At 48.4% G+C, this 23,681-nt stretch overlaps 1 protein-coding gene across 4 annotated transcripts; it reads right to left on the reverse strand.

The window, feature by feature from the left end:
* Positions 1-1,007: 1,007 nt before the first annotated feature.
* On the reverse strand, positions 1,008-23,647 carry LOC144949854 (uncharacterized). 4 transcript variants are annotated; one of them, XM_078879826.1, is made up of 6 exons: positions 23,578-23,647; positions 15,069-15,171; positions 14,143-14,229; positions 12,441-12,644; positions 2,878-3,012; positions 1,008-2,160 (listed from the first exon to the last, which is right to left on the reverse strand). In XM_078879826.1, exons 1-6 carry the CDS (start codon positions 23,581-23,583, stop codon positions 1,031-1,033), a joined length of 1,665 nt encoding a protein of 554 aa, XP_078735952.1. In that variant the 5' UTR covers positions 23,584-23,647; the 3' UTR covers positions 1,008-1,030. The 4 variants fall into 4 exon arrangements, with proteins under 4 accessions (XP_078735952.1, XP_078735954.1, XP_078735953.1 ...); XM_078879828.1 differs by lacking the exon at positions 23,578-23,647 and adding an exon at positions 19,103-19,442; XM_078879827.1 differs by lacking the exon at positions 23,578-23,647 and adding an exon at positions 19,072-19,442.
* Positions 23,648-23,681: the final 34 nt, after the last annotated feature.

Genomic DNA, 23,681 nt, shown 5'->3' on the forward strand with positions numbered 1-23,681 from the left:
TAGGAAAGTTAGTCTATATATATAAAATGGAAATTTGTGAATGTGTGTCTGTTAGAAATGTTTAACCATACTTCCCAACATGCAACAAACTTGAAATTTGGGATGTGGGTAGCTTCCCGACTGTACATAATGCAAAAAGTATAAAAAATAGGTTTTTGTATTTTTTGGGGGGGGGGCGCAATAATGCATGTAATATATTGCACGGCAAGTGAGCGCTGACGTCACATCTGTGATGTCACCCGCACGCGGCAGCGTCACGCGGTGTGCCTGCTGACGTCACGCAGTGTACCTGCTGACGTCACGCAGTGTGCCTGCTGACGTCACGCTTCCCTCCCCCCACACCCTCCACGTAGGCCGTGTATTAATCCAAGACAAGAATCCAAGTCTCGGGCGAAGCCGGGTAGTGAAGCTAGTGTTTAATAATTATAACCGAATTTCAATATAATATTCTGAACATCTGCAGTTTTAGTTAGACGTTGAATATTTTCAAGCGAATTTTATGCTAAATTTCAGCTTTCCGACGACTCCTTTTTAATAAATGTTTTCTCCTACAACATCAGAGTGCAGCGCCACATTAAATTCGCACTACAATGACAATAGTTTAAAGCGATTTGAAGCATGTTTTATTTTCAAAATGGAAATATGGTTTTGGGGGGGGCAGAGCTTTGTGCCGTCATATATGAGGGAGGTCTGACTTTTTGTGACGCCGTGTGACGAGGGGGGGTCAAAAATCGCCCAAAATCGCGTGACGTCATTTATGGACGGCCCCCTTACTGAGGCTGCAGGTTTCTCACTGCATCAGAGCCCAGGAGTCTTGAGGTTGCACGCTGCTCCTCGGTCGAGCTCGAGACACAAAAGAAACGCAACTCTGATCCAAGGTTTGTAATGCAAAGTACACATTCGACTAATTACCTTCACAGCGCACATCGGTGAAAATGCCTTCTAGGGCTCCCCGAACGTTTAGGGCATCTGACCGATGTGCCTTTCGGAGCGCAAGGGTCAGTCGACAGCGCAGTGCAAAGCCCTTCCCTCACACGCTGCACGCGTGCGACTTCTTGCGGGTGTGCGTTTTCGTGTGCTTCTCCAAATTAGAGCGATGTGCAAAACCCTTCCCGCACTCCGCGCACGCGTGCGGCTTCTCGCCCGTGTGCGACCTTGTGTGCGCAACCAAATGGGAACGCCGCACGAACCCCTTCCCGCACTCCGAGCACGCGTGCGGCTTGTCGCCGGTGTGCGTAGCGGAGTGCAAGTTGAGCTGGGAACGCTGCGCGAACGCCTTCCCGCACTCGGCGCACGCGTGCGGCTTCTCGCCCGTGTGCGTCCTCGCGTGCACCTCCAGGTCGGAAGGTCGTATGAAGCACTTCCCGCACACCTCGCACGCGTGCGGCTTGTCGCCCGTGTGTATCGCGGAGTGCACGTTCAGCTGGGAGCGCTGCGTGAAGCGCTTCCCGCACTCCCCGCACGCGTGCGGCTTCTCGCCCGTGTGCGTCCTCGCGTGCGCCTCCAAACCGGAGGGCCGCACGAAGCGCTTCCCGCACTGCCGGCACCCGTGCGGCTTGTCGCCCGTGTGCGTGGCGGAGTGCACTTTCAGCTGGGAGCGCTGAGCGAAGCGCTTTCCGCACTCGACGCACCCGTGCGGCCTCTCGGCCGTGTGGGTCATGTGGTGCATCTTCAGGTGCTCGCGACGCGCGAACCCCTTCCCGCACTCGTCGCACGCGTGCGGCCTGTCGCCCGTGTGAGTCGCCGAGTGCCCCTTGAGGTGCTCCCGACGCGCGAACGCCTTGCCGCACTCGGGGCACGCGTACGGCTTCTCGCCCGTGTGCGTCCTCGCGTGTATCTCCAGGTTGGAGGGTCGCACGAAGCGCTTTCCGCACTCGTCGCAAGCGTTCGCCGGCGGCCATTCCCCGGCGTGCCTCCGAGAATGTCTGTTTAAGTTTGGGAGCGTTGCAAACCCCTTCCCGCACTCCCGGCATGCGTGCGGCTTCCTCCCGTCGGTGGCGATTGCTGTGCACGGCGCGGTGCCCTTGAGCGAGATCCCGCACTGAACGCAGACTCGCAGGGTCTCGTCGCTGCTGCGTTGCGCTTTTTCCGCCTTCGTTGCGTAGCCTCTGACCTTCCCGCACTCCTCGCACAACAGGAGTTCCGTTTCACTTGCTTCATCTGTTTACAAGGTGGTCCCCCACCACCGCCCCCCCCAGAAACAAAAGGGAATGCATAGTTTGGTAAACTGACGACAAGAAAAATAAACAATGGGTGCCAAGAAACAGACACTGTTCAACATTTGATGTTTTGCTATTTCTTTTAACTTACGATTTTGCTTCATTCCAAATAGATGAATGGCTAGGACTATACAGTAAGCCCCCGGGTTGCGGAAGACCCAGCTTACGGAAATCCGACTTTACTGAACACCATTATACTAAATTGAAAACTAATTTTGATTTGAAGCTTTCGTCACGACGTTTCAATCGCTTGCGTGGCGATCGAAACGTTGTGATACATTATTATTTTTCGACGTGACTTTACCGAAAGAACCAAAGAGTATATTTTTTCATAGTTATAATTACTTTTAATCTATTAATATATAAAAGGGAAATGTGTGAATATGTGTGTCTGTTCGAAATGTTTAGCATACTTCCCAACATTCTATAGAACTGCTTCTTGTTGTCGTTGTTGTTTAGTTTGTTGTCCTTCACCTGCACCTCCGATTAGTACGGTTGGCTACATACGGTGCGAAAATAATTGCTCCGTAAAAAAAAACATACTTTGTAGCTTTTGTGGGTCAAAAAAAGGCAACTGGAAAATGGTTGGCGATCAAAAAACAGAATAAAACTTTTTTTAAATTTCTCCGTGACGCGTGGTCGAGAAGGACTCTCTCACCTTCATCCGTGTCCCACTCTGATAACTCCACCTCGATGAAGTTCTGATCCGGAGCGTCCGCACGCCCGCGGGAATCGATCGTCTCCTCCGACCTGTCGGAACCTCCTCCACCTTCCACAATCCTCAAATCTGTGGCTGCGATTTGGGAAACACATGACGGTGGCCCATCGTTTTATTCACGATGGGTACGCTCCTGAGATGCTCGTGAATAGCAAATTTCGCGGATAACGAGTCATCACTTTCTCTCTCATCACTTTATCTCTCATCAGTTTCTCTCTCATCACTTTATCTCTCATCACTTTATCTATCACCACTTTATCTCTCATCATTTTATCACTCATCACTTTCTCTCTCATCACTTTCTCTCTCATCACTTTCTCTCTCATCACTTTATCTCTCTTAACTTTATCTCTTATCACTTTATCTCTCTTAACTTTATCTCTTATCAGTTTCTCTCTCATCACTTTATCTATCATCACCTTATCTCACATCACTTTATCTCTTATCACTTTATCTCTTATCAGTTTCTCTCTCATCCTTTATCTCTCATCACTTTATCTCTCATCACTTTATCTCTCATCACTTTATCTCTCATCACTTTATCTCTCATCACTTTATCTCTCTTAACTTTATCTCTTATCACTTTATCTCTCATCACTTTATCTCTCATCACTTTATCTCTCTTAACTTTATCTCTTATCAGTTTCTCTCTCATCACTTTATCTATCATCACCTTATCTCACATCACTTTATCTCTCATCACTTTATCTCTCATCACTTTATCTCTCATCATTTTATCTATCACCACTTTATCTCTCATCATTTTATCTCTCATCACTTTATCTCTCATCACTTTATCTCTCATCACTTTATCTCTCATCACTTTATCTCTCATCACTTTATCTATCATCACCTTATCTCACATCACTTTATCTCTTATCACTTTATCTCTTATCAGTTTCTCTCTCATCCTTTATCTCTCATCACTTTATCTCTCATCACTTTATCTCTCATCACTGTATCTCTCATCACTTTATCTCTCTTAACTTTATCTCTTATCACTTTATCTCTCATCACTTTATCTCTCATCACTTTATCTCTCATCACTTTATCTCTCTTAACTTTATCTCTTATCAGTTTCTCTCTCATCACTTTATCTATCATCATTTTATCTCTCATCACTTTATCTCCCATCACTTTATCTCTCATCACTTTATCTCTCATCACTTTATCTCTCATCATTTTATCTCTCATCACTTTATCTCTCATCACTTTATCTCTCATCACTTTATCTCGCATCACTTTATCTCTCATCACTTTATCTCTCATCACTTTATCTCTCGTCACTTTATCTCTCATCACTTTATCTCTCATCACTTTATCTCTCATCACTTTATCTCTCATCACTTTATCTCTCATCACTTTATCTCTCATCACTTTATCTCTTATCACTTTATCTCTCATCACTTTATCTCTCATCACTTTATCTCTCATCACTTTATCTCTCTTAACTTTATCTCTTATCAGTTTCTCTCTCATCACTTTATCTATCATCACCTTATCTCACATCACTTTATCTCTCATCACTTTATCTCTCATCACTTTATCTCTCATCATTTTATCTATCACCACTTTATCTCTCATCACTTTATCTCTCATCACTTTATCTCTCATCACTTTATCTCTCATCACTTTATCTCTCATCACTTTATCTATCATCACCTTATCTCACATCACTTTATCTCTTATCACTTTATCTCTTATCAGTTTCTCTCTCATCCTTTATCTCTCATCACTTTATCTCTCATCACTTTATCTCTCATCACTTTATCTCTCATCACTTTATCTCTCATCACTTTATCTCTCTTAACTTTATCTCTTATCACTTTATCTCTCATCACTTTATCTCTCATCACTTTATCTCTCATCACTTTATCTCTCTTAACTTGATCTCTTATCAGTTTCTCTCTCATCACTTTATCTATCATCACCTTATCTCACATCACTTTATCTCTCATCACTTTATCTCTCATCACTTTATCTCTCATCATTTTATCTATCACCACTTTATCTCTCATCATTTTATCTCTCATCACTTTATCTCCCATCACTTTATCTCTCATCACTTTATCTCTCATCACTTTATCTCTCATCATTTTATCTCTCATCACTTTATCTCTCATCACTTTATCTCTCATCACTTTATCTCGCATCACTTTATCTCTCATCACTTTATCTCTCATCACTTTATCTCTCGTCACTTTATCTCTCATCACTTTATCTCTCATCACTTTATCTCTCATCACTTTATCTCTCATCACTTTATCTCTCTTAACTTTATCTCTTATCACTTTATCTCTCATCACTTTATCTCTCATCACTTTATCTCTCATCACTTTATCTCTCTTAACTTTATCTCTTATCAGTTTCTCTCTCATCACTTTATCTATCATCACCTTATCTCACATCACTTTATCTCTCATCACTTTATCTCTCATCACTTTATCTCTCATCATTTTATCTCTCATCACTTTATCTCTCATCACTTTATCTCTCTTAACTTTATCTCTTATCACTTTATCTCTCATCACTTTATCTCTCATCACTTTATCTCTCTTAACTTTATCTCTTATCAGTTTCTCTCTCATCACTTTATCTATCATCACCTTATCTCACATCACTTTATCTCTCATCACTTTATCTCTCATCACTTTATCTCTCATCATTTTATCTATCACCACTTTATCTCTCATCATTTTATCTCTCATCACTTTATCTCCCATCACTTTATCTCTCACCACTTTATCTCTCATCACTTTATCTCTCATCATTTTATCTCTCATCACTTTATCTCTCATCACTTTATCTCTCATCACTTTATCTCTCGTCACTTTATCTCTCATCACTTTATCTCTCATCACTTTATCTCTCATCACTTTATCTCTCATCACTTTCTCTCTTGTCACTTTATCTCTCGTCACTTTATCTCTCGTCACTTTATCTCTCGTCACTTTATCTCTCGTCACTTTATCTCTCATCACTTTATCTCTCATCACTTTATCTCTCATCACTTTATCTCTCATCACTTTATCTCTCATCACTTTCTCTCTTGTCACTTTATCTCTCGTCACTTTATCTCTCGTCACTTTATCTCTCGTCACTTTATCTCTCGTCACTTTATCTCTCATCACTTTATCTCTCATCACTTTATCTCTCATCACTTTATCTCTCATCACTTTATCTCTCATCACTTTCTCTCTTATCACTTTATCTCTCATCACTTTATCTCTCTTAACTTTATCTCTTATCACTTTATCTCTCATCACTTTATCTCTCATCACTTTATCTCTCATCACTTTATCTCTCTTAACTTGATCTCTTATCAGTTTCTCTCTCATCACTTTATCTATCATCACCTTATCTCACATCACTTTATCTCTCATCACTTTATCTCTCATCACTTTATCTCTCATCATTTTATCTATCACCACTTTATCTCTCATCATTTTATCTCTCATCACTTTATCTCCCATCACTTTATCTCTCATCACTTTATCTCTCATCACTTTATCTCTCATCATTTTATCTCTCATCACTTTATCTCTCATCACTTTATCTCTCATCACTTTATCTCTTATCACTTTATCTCTTATCAGTTTCTCTCTCATCCTTTATCTCTCATCACTTTATCTCTCATCACTTTATCTCTCATCAGTTTCTCTCTCATCACTTTATCTCTCATCACTTTATCTATCACCACTTTATCTCTCATCATTTTATCTCTCATCACTTTATCTCTCATCACTTTATCTCTCGTCACTTTATCTCTCGTCACTTTATCTCTCGTCACTTTATCTCTCGTCACTTTATCTCTCATCACTTTATCTCTCATCACTTTATCTCTCATCACTTTATCTCTCATGACTTTCTCTCTTATCACTTTATCTCTCATCACTTTATCTCTCATCACTTTATCTCGATGCAGTTTCTCTTTGGTTCTTTCGGTAAAGTCACGTAGAAAGAGAAAATAATAAATGAAATAACTGCATACGACGTTTCGATTGCAACACATCAAATCATCATCAGGTACAAATGAAAGAGAAAACAAAACCTAGTAAACTTAGAAATATAATGCAATACAACACAGATAGTCGGCTAACATAACAGTCAGCACCCTACCTTGTTGATTACGTTCTTCCAAAGATTGCTAAATTTAAGAGAGAGATTAAACACAGAACAGGAGACACACAGACAGACACACAAGCAGAGAAAGATAACACAGAGACACAGAGAGAGACACACAACATAAACACAACACAGAGACACACACAGACACAGAGAGAGAGACACACAACAGAGACACACAGACAGACATGTAAGCAGAGAGAGATAACACAGAGACACACAGAGAGAGACACACACAGAGACACACAGAGAAACAACGCCTCTGTGTCGAGGCCTGAAATAGAGAGAGAGGGAGGAGGGGGGTTGAGAAAGTAGCATGTCAATGAGAGACCTGGCGCAACGCAGTAAACCAAGAGCAACAAAACGAGGGGAGAGAGACTTGACTTTGACGTTTATCATTTTATTCCTCCAGCGGCAATTGCGCCGGAGTCTTTCCAATATATGAGCCTTTATGGCAACAATAAACAAACACCAGCCCATGCGCCGCTCCGTGACGCGCAGCGTCGGCACCACATTCACTACACACACCGCCCTCCACGGTCATTTCTCCAAGCGTGCTTCTCTTCGGAGCACCGCCTCACATACTCCGCACAACATCGCCACCGCCACACAGCCAGCGTCCGATGCCCTCGTCAATCCGGGCCATGACGCCCCTTTGCCTGACAGGTCACCCCCTTCCCCCACCACGCCCTCCTCCTCGGCGGGCGACGGCGGTGGTAGTGATGACGGTGCCGCCGTTAGCGCCTTGGGGGGCGGTGTAGGTTGTTTCTTCGCCTTTACCATCATCGTTTTTCAGTCGGTAAACCTCCTGGTCCTGGACCACCAGCCAGGCCGTCTTCATGAAACGCTCCCTGTTGGGGAACGTGTCCTGCACCCGGACCTTGCGCCTTCCAAACGACTATTTCAGGTATTTATGGAGTCTTTCGGGCTCGCACGCCCCTTTACTCGACGGTTCCCATCCCATCGGCGCCTCCTGCGGCCACCACTCCGGGTCAATCTCTGGTGCCTCAGCGTCAGCGTTAATTTCCACGTCGGCGCAGGTCTCCTCTTCCACCGCCGCCCCATCCGGAGCCAGGGTCTCACTGGGCTCGATCCCAAACCCGGGCAGCCCACTCCCCTCTGGTTCCGTGGTCACCTCCTCCTTATCACCCGTCCGCGCGGGCGAAGAGGTGCTCCCCGGAGCCGCAGCACCGCCCGGCACACCATTGGCGCCGGTGGTGGTCGGGGTGGGTGAGGCCGGGTCCGGCAGTAGCGCTCCCGGCTCGGTCGCCTCCGCCGGGCGCGCGTCACCGGTGACATCCATGGCCTCCCCCCCCGTCTCCACAGGGCGGCTCGCTGGCTCGGCGGTGTCCCCAGCTGTGGCCGCCCTCTTGAGCTGGGCGTTCTCGCGCCTGCTCGTCTTCCTCTTTTTCCGCGCACCTCTAACGACGGTGAACCCTCCACCGTCGTCGTCGTCGTCGGTTTTCTTCTCAGGTGCCGACTCTCCACACTCTGGCACAGAGTCGGCACCACCTTGCTGCTGCTGTTGCTGTTTCCGCTGCTCCTGCTGCGGCGGATGCTCCCGCTGCTGTTGCGGCTGCCGTGGCTGCTGCAGTTGCGGCACCAGCGTTTCCCTCTCCGTAGCTGCTCCGCCAGACCTCACCACTCCCTCCTTGGTTTTGGTGGAGCAGTTTTTCCTTATGTGTCCGACGTTGCCACACCCGTAGCACCGCGGCACAGCTGTGGCCAGGTATATGGTATGGACGCGGCCACCAGCGGTACGCTTGATGGCCACGTCCAGCTCGGTGCGCCCGCCCTTTAACACGAGGAAAACCTGCCGTTGGCCCGACAGGACGTGCCTCATTTCCTTGTTCTTCGTCCTTATAGCCAGCATCACGATGGGCGAAACCACCACACCGTAGCGCTGCAGGTCCGCCCTCAGCTCCGCGTTCGTCAGGTACGGCGGCGCGCCGGAGATGGTTACTCTCACAGCCGGCGTGGAGAGAGGGGTGCACTGGACGAGCAGCCCCCCCTCCCCCCCGACGCTGAGCCCCCTCTCCACGACGCGCGCCGCCGCGTCCACTTTGGCCACGTAAATCACGTAGCCGCGGTTTTCCCTCTGCACCACGCGGATGGCCGCCAGCCCGACGTGCGCCGCCACCGCACCAGCGACGTCATCGGGCGACGTCCCCGGCGGAGGGAAGCACCGAAAGCCATGCTCATCCGTGAGGGCCTCGGTGCTGTCGTGCTGCGCCATGACGCTCGCATGGCAAACAGCACACAAGTAGAAAAATAATAACAAAAAATAAAGCCAATAACAGTAATAGTAAAAGTAATAATAAAGACTAGGTACAGAGAGAAACGCGACAATGACGCCGCATTTCTCCCCCCGTTTACCTCCCCCTAGGCCAGGCTCAGGCTTCACCTGAGCCCGGGCCTCCGTCCGCACACCTGGGAAGGCAGGAGCGGCCGCTAGGTGCGACTGCCTTCCACGGCGCCAGAGAGAGAGAGAGAGAAACCACACTAAATCAAACCAACTTAGTAAAATTTTGAAATGTAAGGCAATGCAACACAGAGAGTCGGTCAACACACAATTGAAGCATGGCATGGCAGATTACGTTCTTCCAAGGATTGCTAAATTAGAAGTTAAGTGTGAAATTTGAGAGAGAGACAAAACATAGACACGGAGACACAAAGACAGACGACCGGGCAGAGAGACACAACACAGAGACACACAGAGAAAGAGAGAAAACGAAACGTCGTATGCTATTATTTAATTTATTATTTTCTCTTTCTACTTGACTTTACCGAAAGAACCAAAGAGTAATTCCTGCAGTCACGAAAGCGCCAAATCAAGTTGTTGTGTAGAGTTCCAGATGCAATTCGCGGATAGAAAAAAATCCCGGTTTCGCCAAGTTCGTGAATAACGATTGCCGATTTCAAACACAAATAAAGTGAATGACAGCATTTTTTGTAAATAATATTTGACGTGAAAGACAACGTTAACATTAAACGTTTCAATCTTCTTCTTCAAGTGCGGCTGATGTAGATGCAGAGCAACAACGACCACAATGTCACATTCAGGTGGTCAAGCTACAGACTACCGCATCAGCAGGAGCAGTGGCTGAGTAATGGATCGTCATCATCGTCGTCATTGCTGTGACGATGTCTTCTCCTTAGTATTCGTGTATCGGGGGCATTGCGTCGCTACGCGTAGTGTACGGCCCCTGTTCTGGATGACCGCAGTCGCACACTGACTGATGATGATGATGCTGCTGATGATGATGATGAATTATTACACTGGTCAACACACTTTTTCTGGCATAAGGTATTCCAACGGTTTTAAGGTAATTTTGGGGTGCTGATTCCAAATCTGGCATCAGTTTTTGTCTATCACATCAGGATTTCGAGATATCAAATGTTGCATTTTCAATAAAAACTGCAGAAGAAAAATATTAAATACATGTTGATATCTACATAAAATGATATTATAAACACACTATCCTAAAAATACAGCACCATAATTTAACACTAAAGCAGTCACTGACTCGCAACAACTTGCAATCATAAGTGACAGAGTTAATTTCGGGTAAAATCAATGAAAATGGGGTATGCCGATAGCATAAAAATGAGATGTGATAGAGCAAATCTGACATCAGATTTGGAATCAGCACCCTGGAAAAGTCCAGGCCAGAAAAAAAAATTTTTTTGTTGTTGTTGACCAGTGTAATAGAAGCCTCGGAGAGGCCTTCATCCAGCAGTAGATAGACCCTGGCTGCCGATGACGCTGCTGCCACGTGATGAGATGTTTCTTCTTTCGTACGGCTGCTGATGTAGATTGGCAGAGGAACAGCTGCCAATGTCACATTCAGGTGGTGAAACCACAGACTACCGCGTCAACAGGAGCAGTAGGGGAGTAGTGAATCGTCGTCGTCATCGCTGTGACGATGTCTCCTCCGTCGTATTTGTGTATCGGGGGCATTGCATCGTTACGCGTTGTGTACGGCCCCTGTTCTGGATGACCACAGTTGCACACTGGCTGATGATGATGCTGATGATGATGAATTATAATAGAAGCCTCGGAGAGGCCTTCATCCAGCAGTGGATAGACCCTGGCTGCCGATGACGCTGCTGCCACGTGATGAGATTTTTCTTCTTTCGTACGGCTGCTGATGTAGATTGGCAGAGGAACAGCTGCAATGTCACATTCAGGTGGTGAAACCACAGACTACCGCGTCAACAGGAGCAGTAGGGGAGTAGTGAATCGTCGTCGTCATCATCGGGGGCATTGCGTCGCTACGCGTTGTGTACGGCCTCTCTTCTGGATGACCGCAGTCGTGGCAACGCCACTACCGGACAGAGTTTATCATTTTCTATTTGTGCATCATCAGCTATCATCCCGCATCTGATGCTGCTGCTGCTCCTGCCATGGTTGGTGCAGTGGCTGATGCGGTTTAGGCGGTGGGGGACCAGGAGCGGCTTCGTGGAAGATCAAATCCCAGCGATGGGATCAGAGAACTGACTAATTGGCCCTGCCGGGTGGTGGCGCGGTTCAACGGACACGTTCATATTTACAGCGATCTAAGCCAACAATAAGTCATATTTAAAGATACTTTTTTTTTTAAACACGCTTTAATGAAATGTACCGTACTAGTAATGGCAGAACTCCAGGAAGTGGCCCCGAAGCTTGCCATAACGTAAGAGACCGTGGTAAATTACAGCCGTCAGTTGACCGTGGACAATTAGACCCAAGCCGAAACATGACATATAAAAAATTATGTTTTAAAATAAAAAAAATGTTATGATAGAATATAGTATTTTCATCAGTATGACATAAGTATACCAAGTTTGCAGTCGATATCACATTGGGAAATGGGATAAATTGAGTTACAAGATTTGAGGATACGACAACAACAACAGACAGAGTGAGTTAAATAAAAAGCGTGTCAAAGATAGTTAATTTTTTTTTTATGATAGAATATGGTATTGTCATCCGTATGACATAAGTATACCAAGTTTGCAGTCGATATGACATTGGGAAGTGGGTTAAAATTGAGTTACAAGATTTGAGGATACGACAACAACAACAGAGTGAGTTAAATAAAAAGCGTGTCAAAGATAGTTAAAAAAAATTTTATGATAGAATATGGTATTGTCATCAGTATGACATAAGTGTACCAAGTTTGCAGTCGATATCACATTGGGAAGTGGGTTAAACTTGATTTACAAGATTTGAGGATACAACAACGACAACAACGACAACAGACAGAGCGAGTTAAATAAAAAGCGTGTAAAAAAATAAGTGAACTTGATTACGGATAACGTCGGTCGCGAAAGCCGAACCACTGCGTGCGTTGGAAGCCCCGCCGCCCCCCCCACGCCTTCGACAGAGAACTCACCGTCCCCAATGCGCGCTGAACTCCTTCGCCGCTGCACGCCATCGAACGAGCTCACTGGAGGCGCGAAAGCGTCCGCCTCTGGCAACTCCACCTTGAGGAGCGCCTCATCCACGGAGGGCCGGCACCCGTCGGAATCCTCCTCCGTCTCCTCCCGTCTCTCGCCGGCGGTCCCTTCAACTTTAACGATCTTCGGGCGCCGCGAGACTGCAATTGAAGAAATTCGCCAGCGGTCCAAAGACGGTCGGGGGGTTTGAATATTGAACGTCGAATCGGAATCAAGAGTCTCTACGTGGACTGCTGGAGGAGGAATCCGATGAGCTATTAAGCTATTTTTTTCACAGATGTCCGGTAGGGTCATGGGGTCAGGATGTTACAACAACACCAGACAACACACACGATAGGAGTGAAAAGTATAGGAAAAGGTAAACAAATCAATCTACAAATAAAACTAAACTTGATTTGAAGCTTTCGTGACTGCAGGAATCCACACTCTTTGGTTCTTTCAGTAAAGTCACGTAGGTAGAAAAATAAAATAAAAATTTAAATAAGTAAAAGTAAAACACATTCCTGTGGAGGGAGCTGGTAGGAACGTTGGGTTGCTCGGTCAATGGCCAGGGTCAACGGCCAGGGCGTGGTGTATTCCGCAAATATGCCCGACTGTGAGGGTGGGCACAAGCCGGCGTGAGTAGGTTAAACGTTGAGTTTTATAAGGGCACCACGGGGTGACCAGCCCCTCCCCACCCAGCCCCACCCCTCCCACCCCCCACCCAGCCCCACCCTCCCCACCCAGCCCCTCCCCACCCTCCCCACCCAGACCCTCCCCACTCTCCCCACCCAGCCCCTCCCCACCCTCCCCACTCAAACCCTCCCCACCATCCCCACCCAGCCCCTCCCCACCCTCCCCTCCCTCCCCACCCAGCCCCTCCCTCCCCACCCAGCCCCTCCCTGCACGATGGACCTCCGGACACAATAATCCCCTGTGGGCTGGTGTAACCAGGAGGTTCCTACCATTATCACTCGTCCCATTCCCTAGCGTACACGCAACGCTCAGAAACTCCCTTTTCTCCCCCCCCCCACTCTCACCCCCCCCCCCACTCCCCCCCCCCACTCTCCCCCCCCCCACTCTCACCCCCCCACTCCCCCCCCCCCCACTCTCCTCTCCCCCCCCCACTCTCCCCCCCCCACACCTCTAGGAATCGCAGTCTTTCACTTCTAGCCCCGCCTACTTGCCCCCCCCCTCTACCCCCCCCCCCCTCTGCCTTATACAGCCTTCATAACTCCGGCATCTCTCCCACCTCAGTAAAAAAAAATGTTTATTGCTGTGGTTGTCACACCCGATGGTGATTGCTTGTGTTGCAATCGAAACGTGATTTAATTTATTTTTATTTTATTTTTTATTTTTCATCTACGTGACTTTACCGAAAGAACCAAAGGGTATGGATCCTTGCAGTCACGGAAACTTCAAATCTAGGATGTGGTAACTTTCTTCCAGAGGCCACCTGGCCATCACAAACGACAGCATCTCAACTGAAGTGGGCTCATCATCATGACGGATGAGACGTTTAATAAACATTCAATATTATCAGATAATATTTGTTTGAACTGGAGGAATCCAATAATATAGAGACATCTCCTGATATTATTCGAAGTCTTGTTCTTCGATTCTTGTTACGGCACTACCTAGCCATGTGAAGGGGTTTACCATCATCCTCGATTTCAGTTTTCACCACAATCCTCAGCGTCTCGGTGCCCAGACTCCCGTCATCATTTTCTTGCTTCACGACTGCGTCTGCACACAAAGACAAAGATCCCCCGTGTAGCCTGTAACAGACTGTTGGGGCAAGTGCTGTGAGCGAGTAGCAGCAGCGCCTATGAACACAAAGACAAAGATCCCCCGTGTAGCCTGTAACAGACTGTAGGGGCAAGTGCTGCTGTTGGCAGCAGCTATGAAGGCCGGCACGGCACACGAGGGGGTGGGTGGCCAGCACCACGCCCGGCCGCCTTTATCTCCCCAGTGGCGATGTTTACTACACTACTACGCACCGCACCAAGTACTATTTTTGAGGCTAAATCGACCTAGTGTAGGCCCAGAACCGTTTCAGATAATCATAACTGTTATTGATCGTGAGTAGGAATCGAACTTTTTTTTCTGGCTGTGGATTTCACACCCGATGATGATTGCTTGTGTGTTGCAGTCGAAACGTCGTGAGAATTTGTATTGTTTTATATTTCTATTACTTTATTATTTCCATTCTACGTCACTTTACCGAAAGAACCAAAGAGTATAGGAGTCAAGTTAAGTGAAAACTTCGATTTAAAGCTTTCGTGACTGCAGGGATTCATCTTCTTGGTTCTTTCGGTAAAGTCACGTAGAAGGAAAATAATAATAATAATAAAATAATAATAAATAATTCATTCAGACTCTGTCTTCTCGACAGACCTGTTCTCCACCTGAAGACAGCTGCTTGCGTTGTGGCCGAAACGTCGTGAGAATTATTTTATTTTATTATGTTTTATTTTTATAATTTTATTATTTTCCTTCTACGTGACTTTACCGAAAGAACAAAGAATATTAAGTGAAAACGTTGAAAAAACACCCGAGGACCGGGAGTTGCCACGCTCACTCACCGCTGTGCACATCCTGGTCACGTGTGGCCGGGATGTCTGGACCCATCCCCGGGTTGTGATTTTCTTCTTGTTTGACGAAAGGCGGGTGGCCGTGTGAATCCATCTGGGAAGAGAGGGGGGCAGGGGAGGCCAAAGAGACGAAACTAAAGCACCACAGCTAAAGGCGACGAACAGCAAATCTGGCTGTGACGGTCCCACCTGATGACGGAGACTTGTGTTGCCTCCGGAACGTCGTGATTTTTATTATTTTATTTTTATTAATTTTAATAAAAAATTTACCTACGTGACTTGACCGAAAAAACTAAGAGCATGAATCCTTGCATTCACGAAAGCTTCAAATCTAGAATGAGAATTGGGCTTTGTTACCCCGTTCTGGAAAACAAACACGGCCGCTGTGTTCAGATGTTCAAGCACCGAATAGACACAGTCTGCTGGGATGTTTTTGCACACAGCGTTGGTGTACGGTGCTTTTTGTGGAATATTTTGCTGTCTTTTCCCTGGATTTTCTGTTTGCACGTAGTCACATAGTCACTTTAAGATGTTTTTTTGTTTCATATTTTTGTTTTTTGCTTGTTGCGGTTGCACCCGATTCAAGAGCCGCATGGCTCACAGGGCGATACCAAATAAATGAAACTGAAACTGCATCAACCGCACGTACTTGTGGCAAAACATGCAAAGAAACACGATGTGATCATGTGTGCACACTTTGCTGTACCGCCTTCTACCTTGGCAGAGCGAGGCGCCCACCCACGGGTAGAAGGGAGTAAGATGGAATAGATGGGGATTAGTGCACACACTCTGCTGTAGGAGGGAGTGAGATGGAACAGATGGGGATTAGTTCACACTCTCTGCTGTAGGAGGGAGCGAGATGGAACAGATGGAGATTAGTCCACACACTGCTGTAGGAGGGAGCGAGATGGGACAGATGGGGATTCGTCCACACACTCTGCTCTAGGAGGGAGCGAGATGGGACAGATGGGGATTAGTCCACACACTCTGCTGTAGAAGGGAGTGAGATGGAACAGATAGAGATTAGTCCACACTCTCTGCTGTAGCAGGGAGCGAGATGGAACAGATGGGAATTAGTCCACACTCTCTGCTGTAGGAGGGAGCGAGATGTAACAGATGGGGATTAGTTCACACTCTCTGCTGTAGGAGGGAGCGAGATGGGACAGATGGAGATTAGTCCACACACTCTGCTGTAGGAGGGAGCGAGATGGGACAGATGGGGATTAGCCCACACACTCTGCTGTAGAAGGGAGTGAGATGGAACAGATGGGGATTAGTCCACACTCTCTGCTGTAGGAGGGAGCGAGATGGAACAGATGGAGATTAGTCCACACACTCTGCTGTAGGAGGGAGCGAGATGGGACAGATGGGGATTAGCCCACACACTCTGCTGTAGGAGGGAGCGAGATGGAACAGATGGAGATTAGTCCACACACTCTGCTGTAGGAGGGAGCGAGATGGAACAGATGGAGATTAGTCCACACACTCTGCTGTAGGAGGGAGTGAGATGGAACAGATGGGGATTAGTCCACACTATCTGCTGTAGGAGGGAGCGAGATGGAACAGATGGAGATTAGTCCACACACTCTGCTGTAGGAGGGAGCGAGATGGAACAGATGGAGATTAGTCCACACACTCTGCTGTAGGAGGGAGTGAGATGGAACAGATGGGGATTAGTCCACACACTCTGCTGTAGGAGGGAGTGAGATGGAACAGATGGGGATTAGTCCACACTCTCTGCTGTAGGAGGGAGCGAGATGGAACAGATGGGGATTAGTCCACACTCTCTGCTGTAGCAGGGAGCGAGATGGAACAGATGGGGATTAGTCCACACTCTCTGCTGTAGGAGGGAGCGAGATGGAACAGATAGAGATTAGTCAACACTCTCTGCTGTAGGAGGGAGCGAGATGGAACAGATGGGGATTAGTTCACACTCTCTGCTGTAGGAGGGAGCGAGATGGGACAGATGGAGATTAGTCCACACACTCTGCTGTAGGAGGGAGCGAGATGGGACAGATGGGGATTAGCCCACACACTCTGCTGTAGAAGGGAGTGAGATGGAACAGATGGGGATTAGTCCACACTCTCTGCTGTAGCAGGGAGCGAGATGGAACAGATGGGGATTAGTCCACACTCTCTGCTGTAGGAGGGAGCGAGATGGGACAGATGGGGATTAGCCCACACACTCTGCTGTAGGAGGGAGCGAGATGGAACAGATGGAGATTAGTCCACACACTCTGCTGTAGGAGGGAGCGAGATGGAACAGATGGAGATTAGTCCACACACTCTGCTGTAGGAGGGAGTGAGATGGAACAGATGGGGATTAGTCCACACTATCTGCTGTAGGAGGGAGCGAGATGGAACAGATGGAGATTAGTCCACACACTCTGCTGTAGGAGGGAGCGAGATGGAACAGATGGAGATTAGTCCACACACTCTGCTGTAGGAGGGAGTGAGATGGAACAGATGGGGATTAGTCCACACTATCTGCTGTAGGAGGGAGCGAGATGGAACAGATGGAGATTAGTCCACACACTCTGCTGTAGGAGGGAGCGAGATGGAACAGATGGAGATTAGTCCACACACTCTGCTGTAGGAGGGAGTGAGATGGAACAGATGGGGATTAGTCCACACTCTCTGCTGTAGGAGGGAGCGAGATGGAACAGATGGGGATTAGTCCACACTCTCTGCTGTAGGAGGGAGCGAGATGGAACAGATGGGGATTAGTCCACACTCTCTGCTGTAGCAGGGAGCGAGATGGAACAGATGGGGATTAGTCCACACTCTCTGCTGTAGGAGGGAGCGAGATGGAACAGATAGAGATTAGTCAACACTCTCTGCTGTAGGAGGGAGCGAGATGGAACAGATGGGGATTAGTTCACACTCTCTGCTGTAGGAGGGAGCGAGATGGGACAGATGGAGATTAGTCCACACACTCTTCTGTAGGAGGGAGCGAGATGGGACAGATGGGGATTAGCCCACACACTCTGCTGTAGAAGGGAGTGAGATGGAACAGATGGGGATTAGTCCACACTCTCTGCTGTAGCAGGGAGCGAGATGGAACAGATGGGGATTAGTCCACACTCTCTGCTGTAGGAGGGAGCGAGATGGAACAGATGGAGATTAGTCCACACACTCTGCTGTAGGAGGGAGTGAGATGGAACAGATGGGGATTAGTCCACACTCTCTGCTGTAGGAGGGAGCGAGATGGAACAGATGGGAATTAGTCCACACTCTGCTGTAGTTCACATCTCCTAGCCATTGAACCCACGACCTCCTGCGTACCGGGAGAGGTAGTTAACATCTCCTAGCCATTGAACCCACGACCTCCTGCGTACCGGGCGAGGTAGTTAACATCTCCTAGCCACTGAACCCACGACCTCCTGCGTACCGAGTGAGGTAGTTAACATCTCCTAGCCACTGAACCCACGACCTCCTGCGTACCGGGCGAGGTAGTTAACATCTCCTAGCCACTGAACCCACGACCTCCTGCGTACCGGGAGAGGTAGTTAACATCTCCTAGCCATTGAACCCACGACCTCCTGCGTACCGGGCGAGGTAGTTAACATCTCCTAGCCACTGAACCCACGACCTCCTGCGTACCGAGTGAGGTAGTTAACATCTCCTAGCCACTGAACCCACGACCTCCTGCGTACCCGGCGAGGTAGTTAACATCTCCAGAAGTGGTCCCGATGTCTTGTGACCCCCCCCCCCCAAAAAGTTTAATTATTATTTTTTTTTATCAAGTAAAGGTTTATATTTAAAACGGAAATGAACACGCAAAGGCGGTGGGGGCTAAACCAATCGTCGTGGGTTTTAATTAATTTGTTGGTGGCCACGAGACATCTGGACCGTGTACACAGAGCGGTGCCGTTTGCAAATCCACTGCTGGATGAATGCCTCCAACCCCACGCTGTGCAAGGCACTGGGGGAGTGGGGGGGTATTTGACCATACTTCACCACGCTGGTCTTAGTGCAGGTTCGAATAACTCACCCCGAGTTGACTCTGCGAGTTGGACACTCACCGCGTCTCTCTGTGTGTCTCTCTGTATCTGTGTGTGTGTCTCTGACTCTGTTTTTCTCTCTGTCTCTCTATGTCTCTGTGTGTGTCTCTCTGTGTCTCTCTGTGTGTCTGTGTGTATCTCTGTGTCCCTCTGTGTGTCTCTGTCTCTCTGTGTGTTTCTGTGTCTCTCTGTCTGTGTGTCTCACGGCGTCTCTCTGTGTGTGTCTTTGTGTGTCTCTCTGTGCGTCTCTGTGTGTGTCTCTCTGTGTTTGTCTCTTCCTGTCCTTGTCTCTGTATCTCCGTGTCTATGTCTCTGTCTCTCTTCAAGTCTCTGGCGACCTCCTCCGCTCCATTCAACTCCCAGCAAGCGACAAGATGCAGCCCAACAGGATGGCATCCTCACTTTAAACACAACAACCCCCCCCACCCGCACCACAGCTGCGGATGGTTGACCAACCATCGGGTGCGTGGAGTGCGTGTTGCAGCGGCTGAACTCGCTCGTGTGGGCGTGAAGAACACACAATAAAAATCTCAATTAGTGTAGTCGTCTTGTGGGAATATACAAACGACTAAATAGATTATGAGACAATGTCTCATTTGCATAGCCATATCTCCGTATAAAACAAATATATCCAGGGGCTCTTCTACTTACGAACGAGTAAGCTTTCAGAGGTCTAGTAATAGGTTTTTACCCTTTCAACTGGTACAAAAACTGACACCTTTATACAAGTCATTATGTTTGCAATTACCACAACACAAGCAGTCAAAATGAAAATAAAGAAACAACTCTGATGGTGATAATGATATGCACTGTCCTTGAAGTTGATTGGTCCGCACCTGAGACAGCTTTTCTTAGAGCCTAGTCTCCATTGGTGTTGGACCAGATGACGCCAAAAGGCGTACAACTCAAAGACAGCGCACTATCAGAGTACACTAGTGTAAATGCTTACCCCGCACTCTCAATACTCTTTACCGAAAGAACCAGGGGCGGTTTCTTCATTAGGGCGATTGGGCGACGCACCACCAATCTCAGCCGTTACTGTGCCTCTGGATATAGTCCAATCAGCGTCATGTCACGTTCTGTGGAGTACCGCCTCTTTTTGGGCGATTTCAATCTGGCTGAGAATCGCCCCGAGTGGCCCCATAGACTTACATTCAAAGATGTTTTTTTTCGAAGGGCGGGCGCTGCAATGCATTCTCTATGGCTTCCGGGAGGGCTCGCACTAACGTGCTTACGTCATCATACGTAAGCACGTTTCATCCAACAATATAATTTGTCGCCACCTAGTGGAATCTTTAATAAAAGAAACTGAGTGGATTGTAATAATAGTGAGTATAGAAACAAACAAGATGTATTGTAAGAGTCACTTTATTTTTCATTGATATTAAAGAAGTGAAGTTGCCTTTACATGCTTAAGCTGTTAATTTATCCATTGCATGGGTGGACCTTATCCTTATCAATCATCCAGACATTTGCCCCCCCTGAGAGATTTTGCAGGAGCCGCCACTGGAAAGAACCAAAGTATGGATTCCTGCAGTCACGAAAGCTTCAAATCAAGATTAGTGAGTAGACTATTCAGAGTACAGGGCACCCCCCCCCCCCACAATTCAGATGTTGGGGTGGACTCCGTGCTCAGGGACCGAGCCGTGTGACGTGCGGGGTGATGTGGGAGGGGCTGTGTCTGGTGACGTTGCGGTCACGTGGACGCTCCTCGCGAGAGAGCACGTGGTTCCGAAGCGCCGTTGGCGTTTCACGAACCTCCGGTGCCCCATCCGTTGTGGAGTCGCTCGACTTCCCCAGGAGGACAGAACACAACGCAGAGTGTGTCGTCATCGTCTCAGAACTTTATTGTTGTTGTTGTCAACTTAGTTGACCTGTCCCCCTCGTGGATCGTAACGAGGGAGTTCGTTACGATCCACGGGAGGAGAGGAGACAGAGCGGACCGGCTACATATGCTCTTTTAAATCAACGAGATTTCAAACTAATTTCTTTAGAATTGCTTTTTCTCTTTAGTTTGTTGTTCTCCCACCACCTCTGATTATCACGTATGATGCAAAACAAGTTCAACATACAGACTATATACGACAATACACACTACACTATACGCAATATAAAATATACTATACACTGCACTACGATACACTGCCATACACCAAACCACAATATTAAATTGAAAACTCATTTTTTGAGCACCACTTTTTGTGTTTAGTTTAGTGGGCTTTTCATTTTTTCTCAACCAGCCGGAAAATCTCCTCCTTCAGCCAAGGTCTCTGAAAAGGTTTGGACTGCATACCCAATGCAGCTATTGCAGCTACATGAGCCACAGTCCTGAACCTCACCCATTTCCTCTCAGCATCAGAAGGAGAGGGGGGGGGACAATGCCAACCCCAGTTGCAAGCGATGTTTTAATTTCTGCTAGCAACTATCCTCGGTTGAAACCAGGCCGCTGTGGGTTTGAATGGGGTCCTAGATGGACACCCACTCCCAGAGTGGAGGAATGGCAGGCATATCTTGCAGATGGCAAGCCGATAGTTGGTGGGCAGATCAACTCCATGGTACGTCCTGGTGTCAAGGACATGGGCTCGCATCTGCTGGTCCATAATTATATAGTCCAGGAGATGTTCTTGCTTGGAACCAGCATGAATCCTTGATGTTATGTGGATGTGCTAATGGCGGAACAGGTTGGTAATTACAAGCCCATGGGTTGCACAGAAGTCCAACAACCTCCTACAATTATTCTTGAGTTGATCTGCCCCATGCCTTCTGATCACTCTAATCCGAGGGGCCCCTTTAGCTAGCACCTGGGATAAGAGGTTGTAGAATGTGTCTGACACATCGGCCTTGTCTGCATCCCTCCACTGGTATTCATCTTTGGTTGGGGCATAAGCAACCACCACCATTTCTCGCCTCTTGTTGATGGGGAGGCGAGCCCACAAGTAGCCTGGGACTTACAGCTTCCCACACCTCACCGCCATGCTCCCACACCCCCTTCATTCATTCAAAAGAAGTGCCACTCCACACAAAGACACACACGTACATGCAAACGCCATCCCCCCCCCCTTTAGTTGGGAACTACATAGAGAACGCATTCACTGATGCTCGCGGCAACAGCGACGAAACTGTGATTGGAGGCTCTCGCCGCCGAGTGCGTCACGGAGTGCCTCTTAAGGTACGAGGGCAGCGAGAACCCCTTGCCACACTCCCCGCACACGTGCGGCTTCCGGCCCGTGTGCAACGCGGCGTGCGCGTTCAGCTGGCACCGCTGCGCGAAGCCCTTCCCGCACTCGGCGCACGCGTGCGCCCACTCTCCCGCGTGAGCCGCGCGGTGCATCCTAAGGCGCTCGCGACGCGCGAACCGCCTCCCGCACTCGTCGCAAGCGTGCGGCCTCTCGTCCGCGTGCGCCGAGGCCGCGTGCAGCTTCAGCTGCGCTCGCCGCGTGAACCGCCCGCCGCACTCGTCGCAAGCGTGCGGCTTCTCTCCCGCGTGCGCCGCCGAGGAGGCGTGGGCGCTCAGCTGCGAGGCGCGCGCGAACCGCCTGCCGCACCCGTCGCACGCGTGCGGCAGCTCGCCAGCGTGCCAGGCGAGGTGGTCCCTCAGGTACTCGCGCCGGGTGAAGCGCTTGCCGCACTCGGCGCAGGCGTGCGGTCTCTCGCCCGTGTGCTTGAGCGAGTGCTTGGCCAGGTCCAAGCGCTGCGCGAAGCCCTTGCCGCACTCGGAGCAGGCGTGCGGCCACTCGCCCGTGTGCGTGACCGAGTGCTTGCTGAGGGCGTAGCGCGTCGGGAACCGGCTGCCACACCGCTTGCACCTGTGCCTCCTGCCGGCGGTCGCGGTCGTCCGGCGTGCCGGCTGCGCCTTCGCGCACCGAGCGCAAGCTAACAGGGTCTCGCTGTTGCTGCTGTTGTTGTCGTTGCTGTTGGTGCTGCTCGTGCTGGTGCTGTGTTTGGCTCTGTCCGTCCTAGTTTTGTAGCGCCTGCCCTTCCCGCACTCCTCGCACGGGAGTCCCGCTGCTTTTGCTTCGTCCGCTGCGCACGCGAGTGCATTTGAAAAGGATGGAAAAAGGCGTCAGTACAGTTAACCGATGGATGATTAGACTGTAAAACTAATGCGATGTCCATTTCACACACTCATCTCTTCATTCACTCACCCACTCACTCACCCACCCATTCGTTCGCTCACTCATCCACTCACTCACTCACTCACCCACCCACTCAGAACCAGCTGGGTAAACGGCCAGAACTAGGTGACTGGTAAAGGCCATTTTAAAGTGGTGAGTTTTCAAGACAGACTGAAGTATAGCCTACGACTATATTTGTTATTACCGCGATTGTCTTATTCCTCCGTGTTTATAAAAACAACGGCGCGACTACGACACGTCTCTAAATAAAATTAATGCCAAGGCGCTTTCGGTGACGAACAAGACACCACCCACCCACCATCCTGCAAGTTGTCGGACGCCATCGGATTGGGGAAAAGGGTTGAAGAAAGGAGGACTCACGTTCATCCGTGTCCCCCTCTGATAACTCCACCTCGATGAAGTTCTGATCTGGAGCGTCCACACGCCCGCGGGAATCGACCGTCTCCTCCGGCTGCCTCTCGCTG

The sequence above is a fragment of the Lampetra fluviatilis genome, chromosome 55, assembly GCF_964198595.1.
Source record: "Lampetra fluviatilis chromosome 55, kcLamFluv1.1, whole genome shotgun sequence".
Lineage (NCBI taxonomy): Eukaryota > Metazoa > Chordata > Hyperoartia > Petromyzontiformes > Petromyzontidae > Lampetra > Lampetra fluviatilis.

What these genes read in the sequence shown, in the direction of transcription:
- LOC144949854 (XM_078879826.1), bottom strand. An exon ending in TGACCAGGATGTGCACAGCG is followed by an intron (nt 14,230 to 15,068) that starts GTGAGTGAGCGT and finishes CTTTGTGTGCAG; the next exon opens with ACGCAGTCGTGAAGCAAGAA. An exon ending in AGAGTGGGACACGGATGAAG is followed by an intron (nt 2,161 to 2,877) that starts GTGAGAGAGTCC and finishes CCTTGTAAACAG; the next exon opens with ATGAAGCAAGTGAAACGGAA.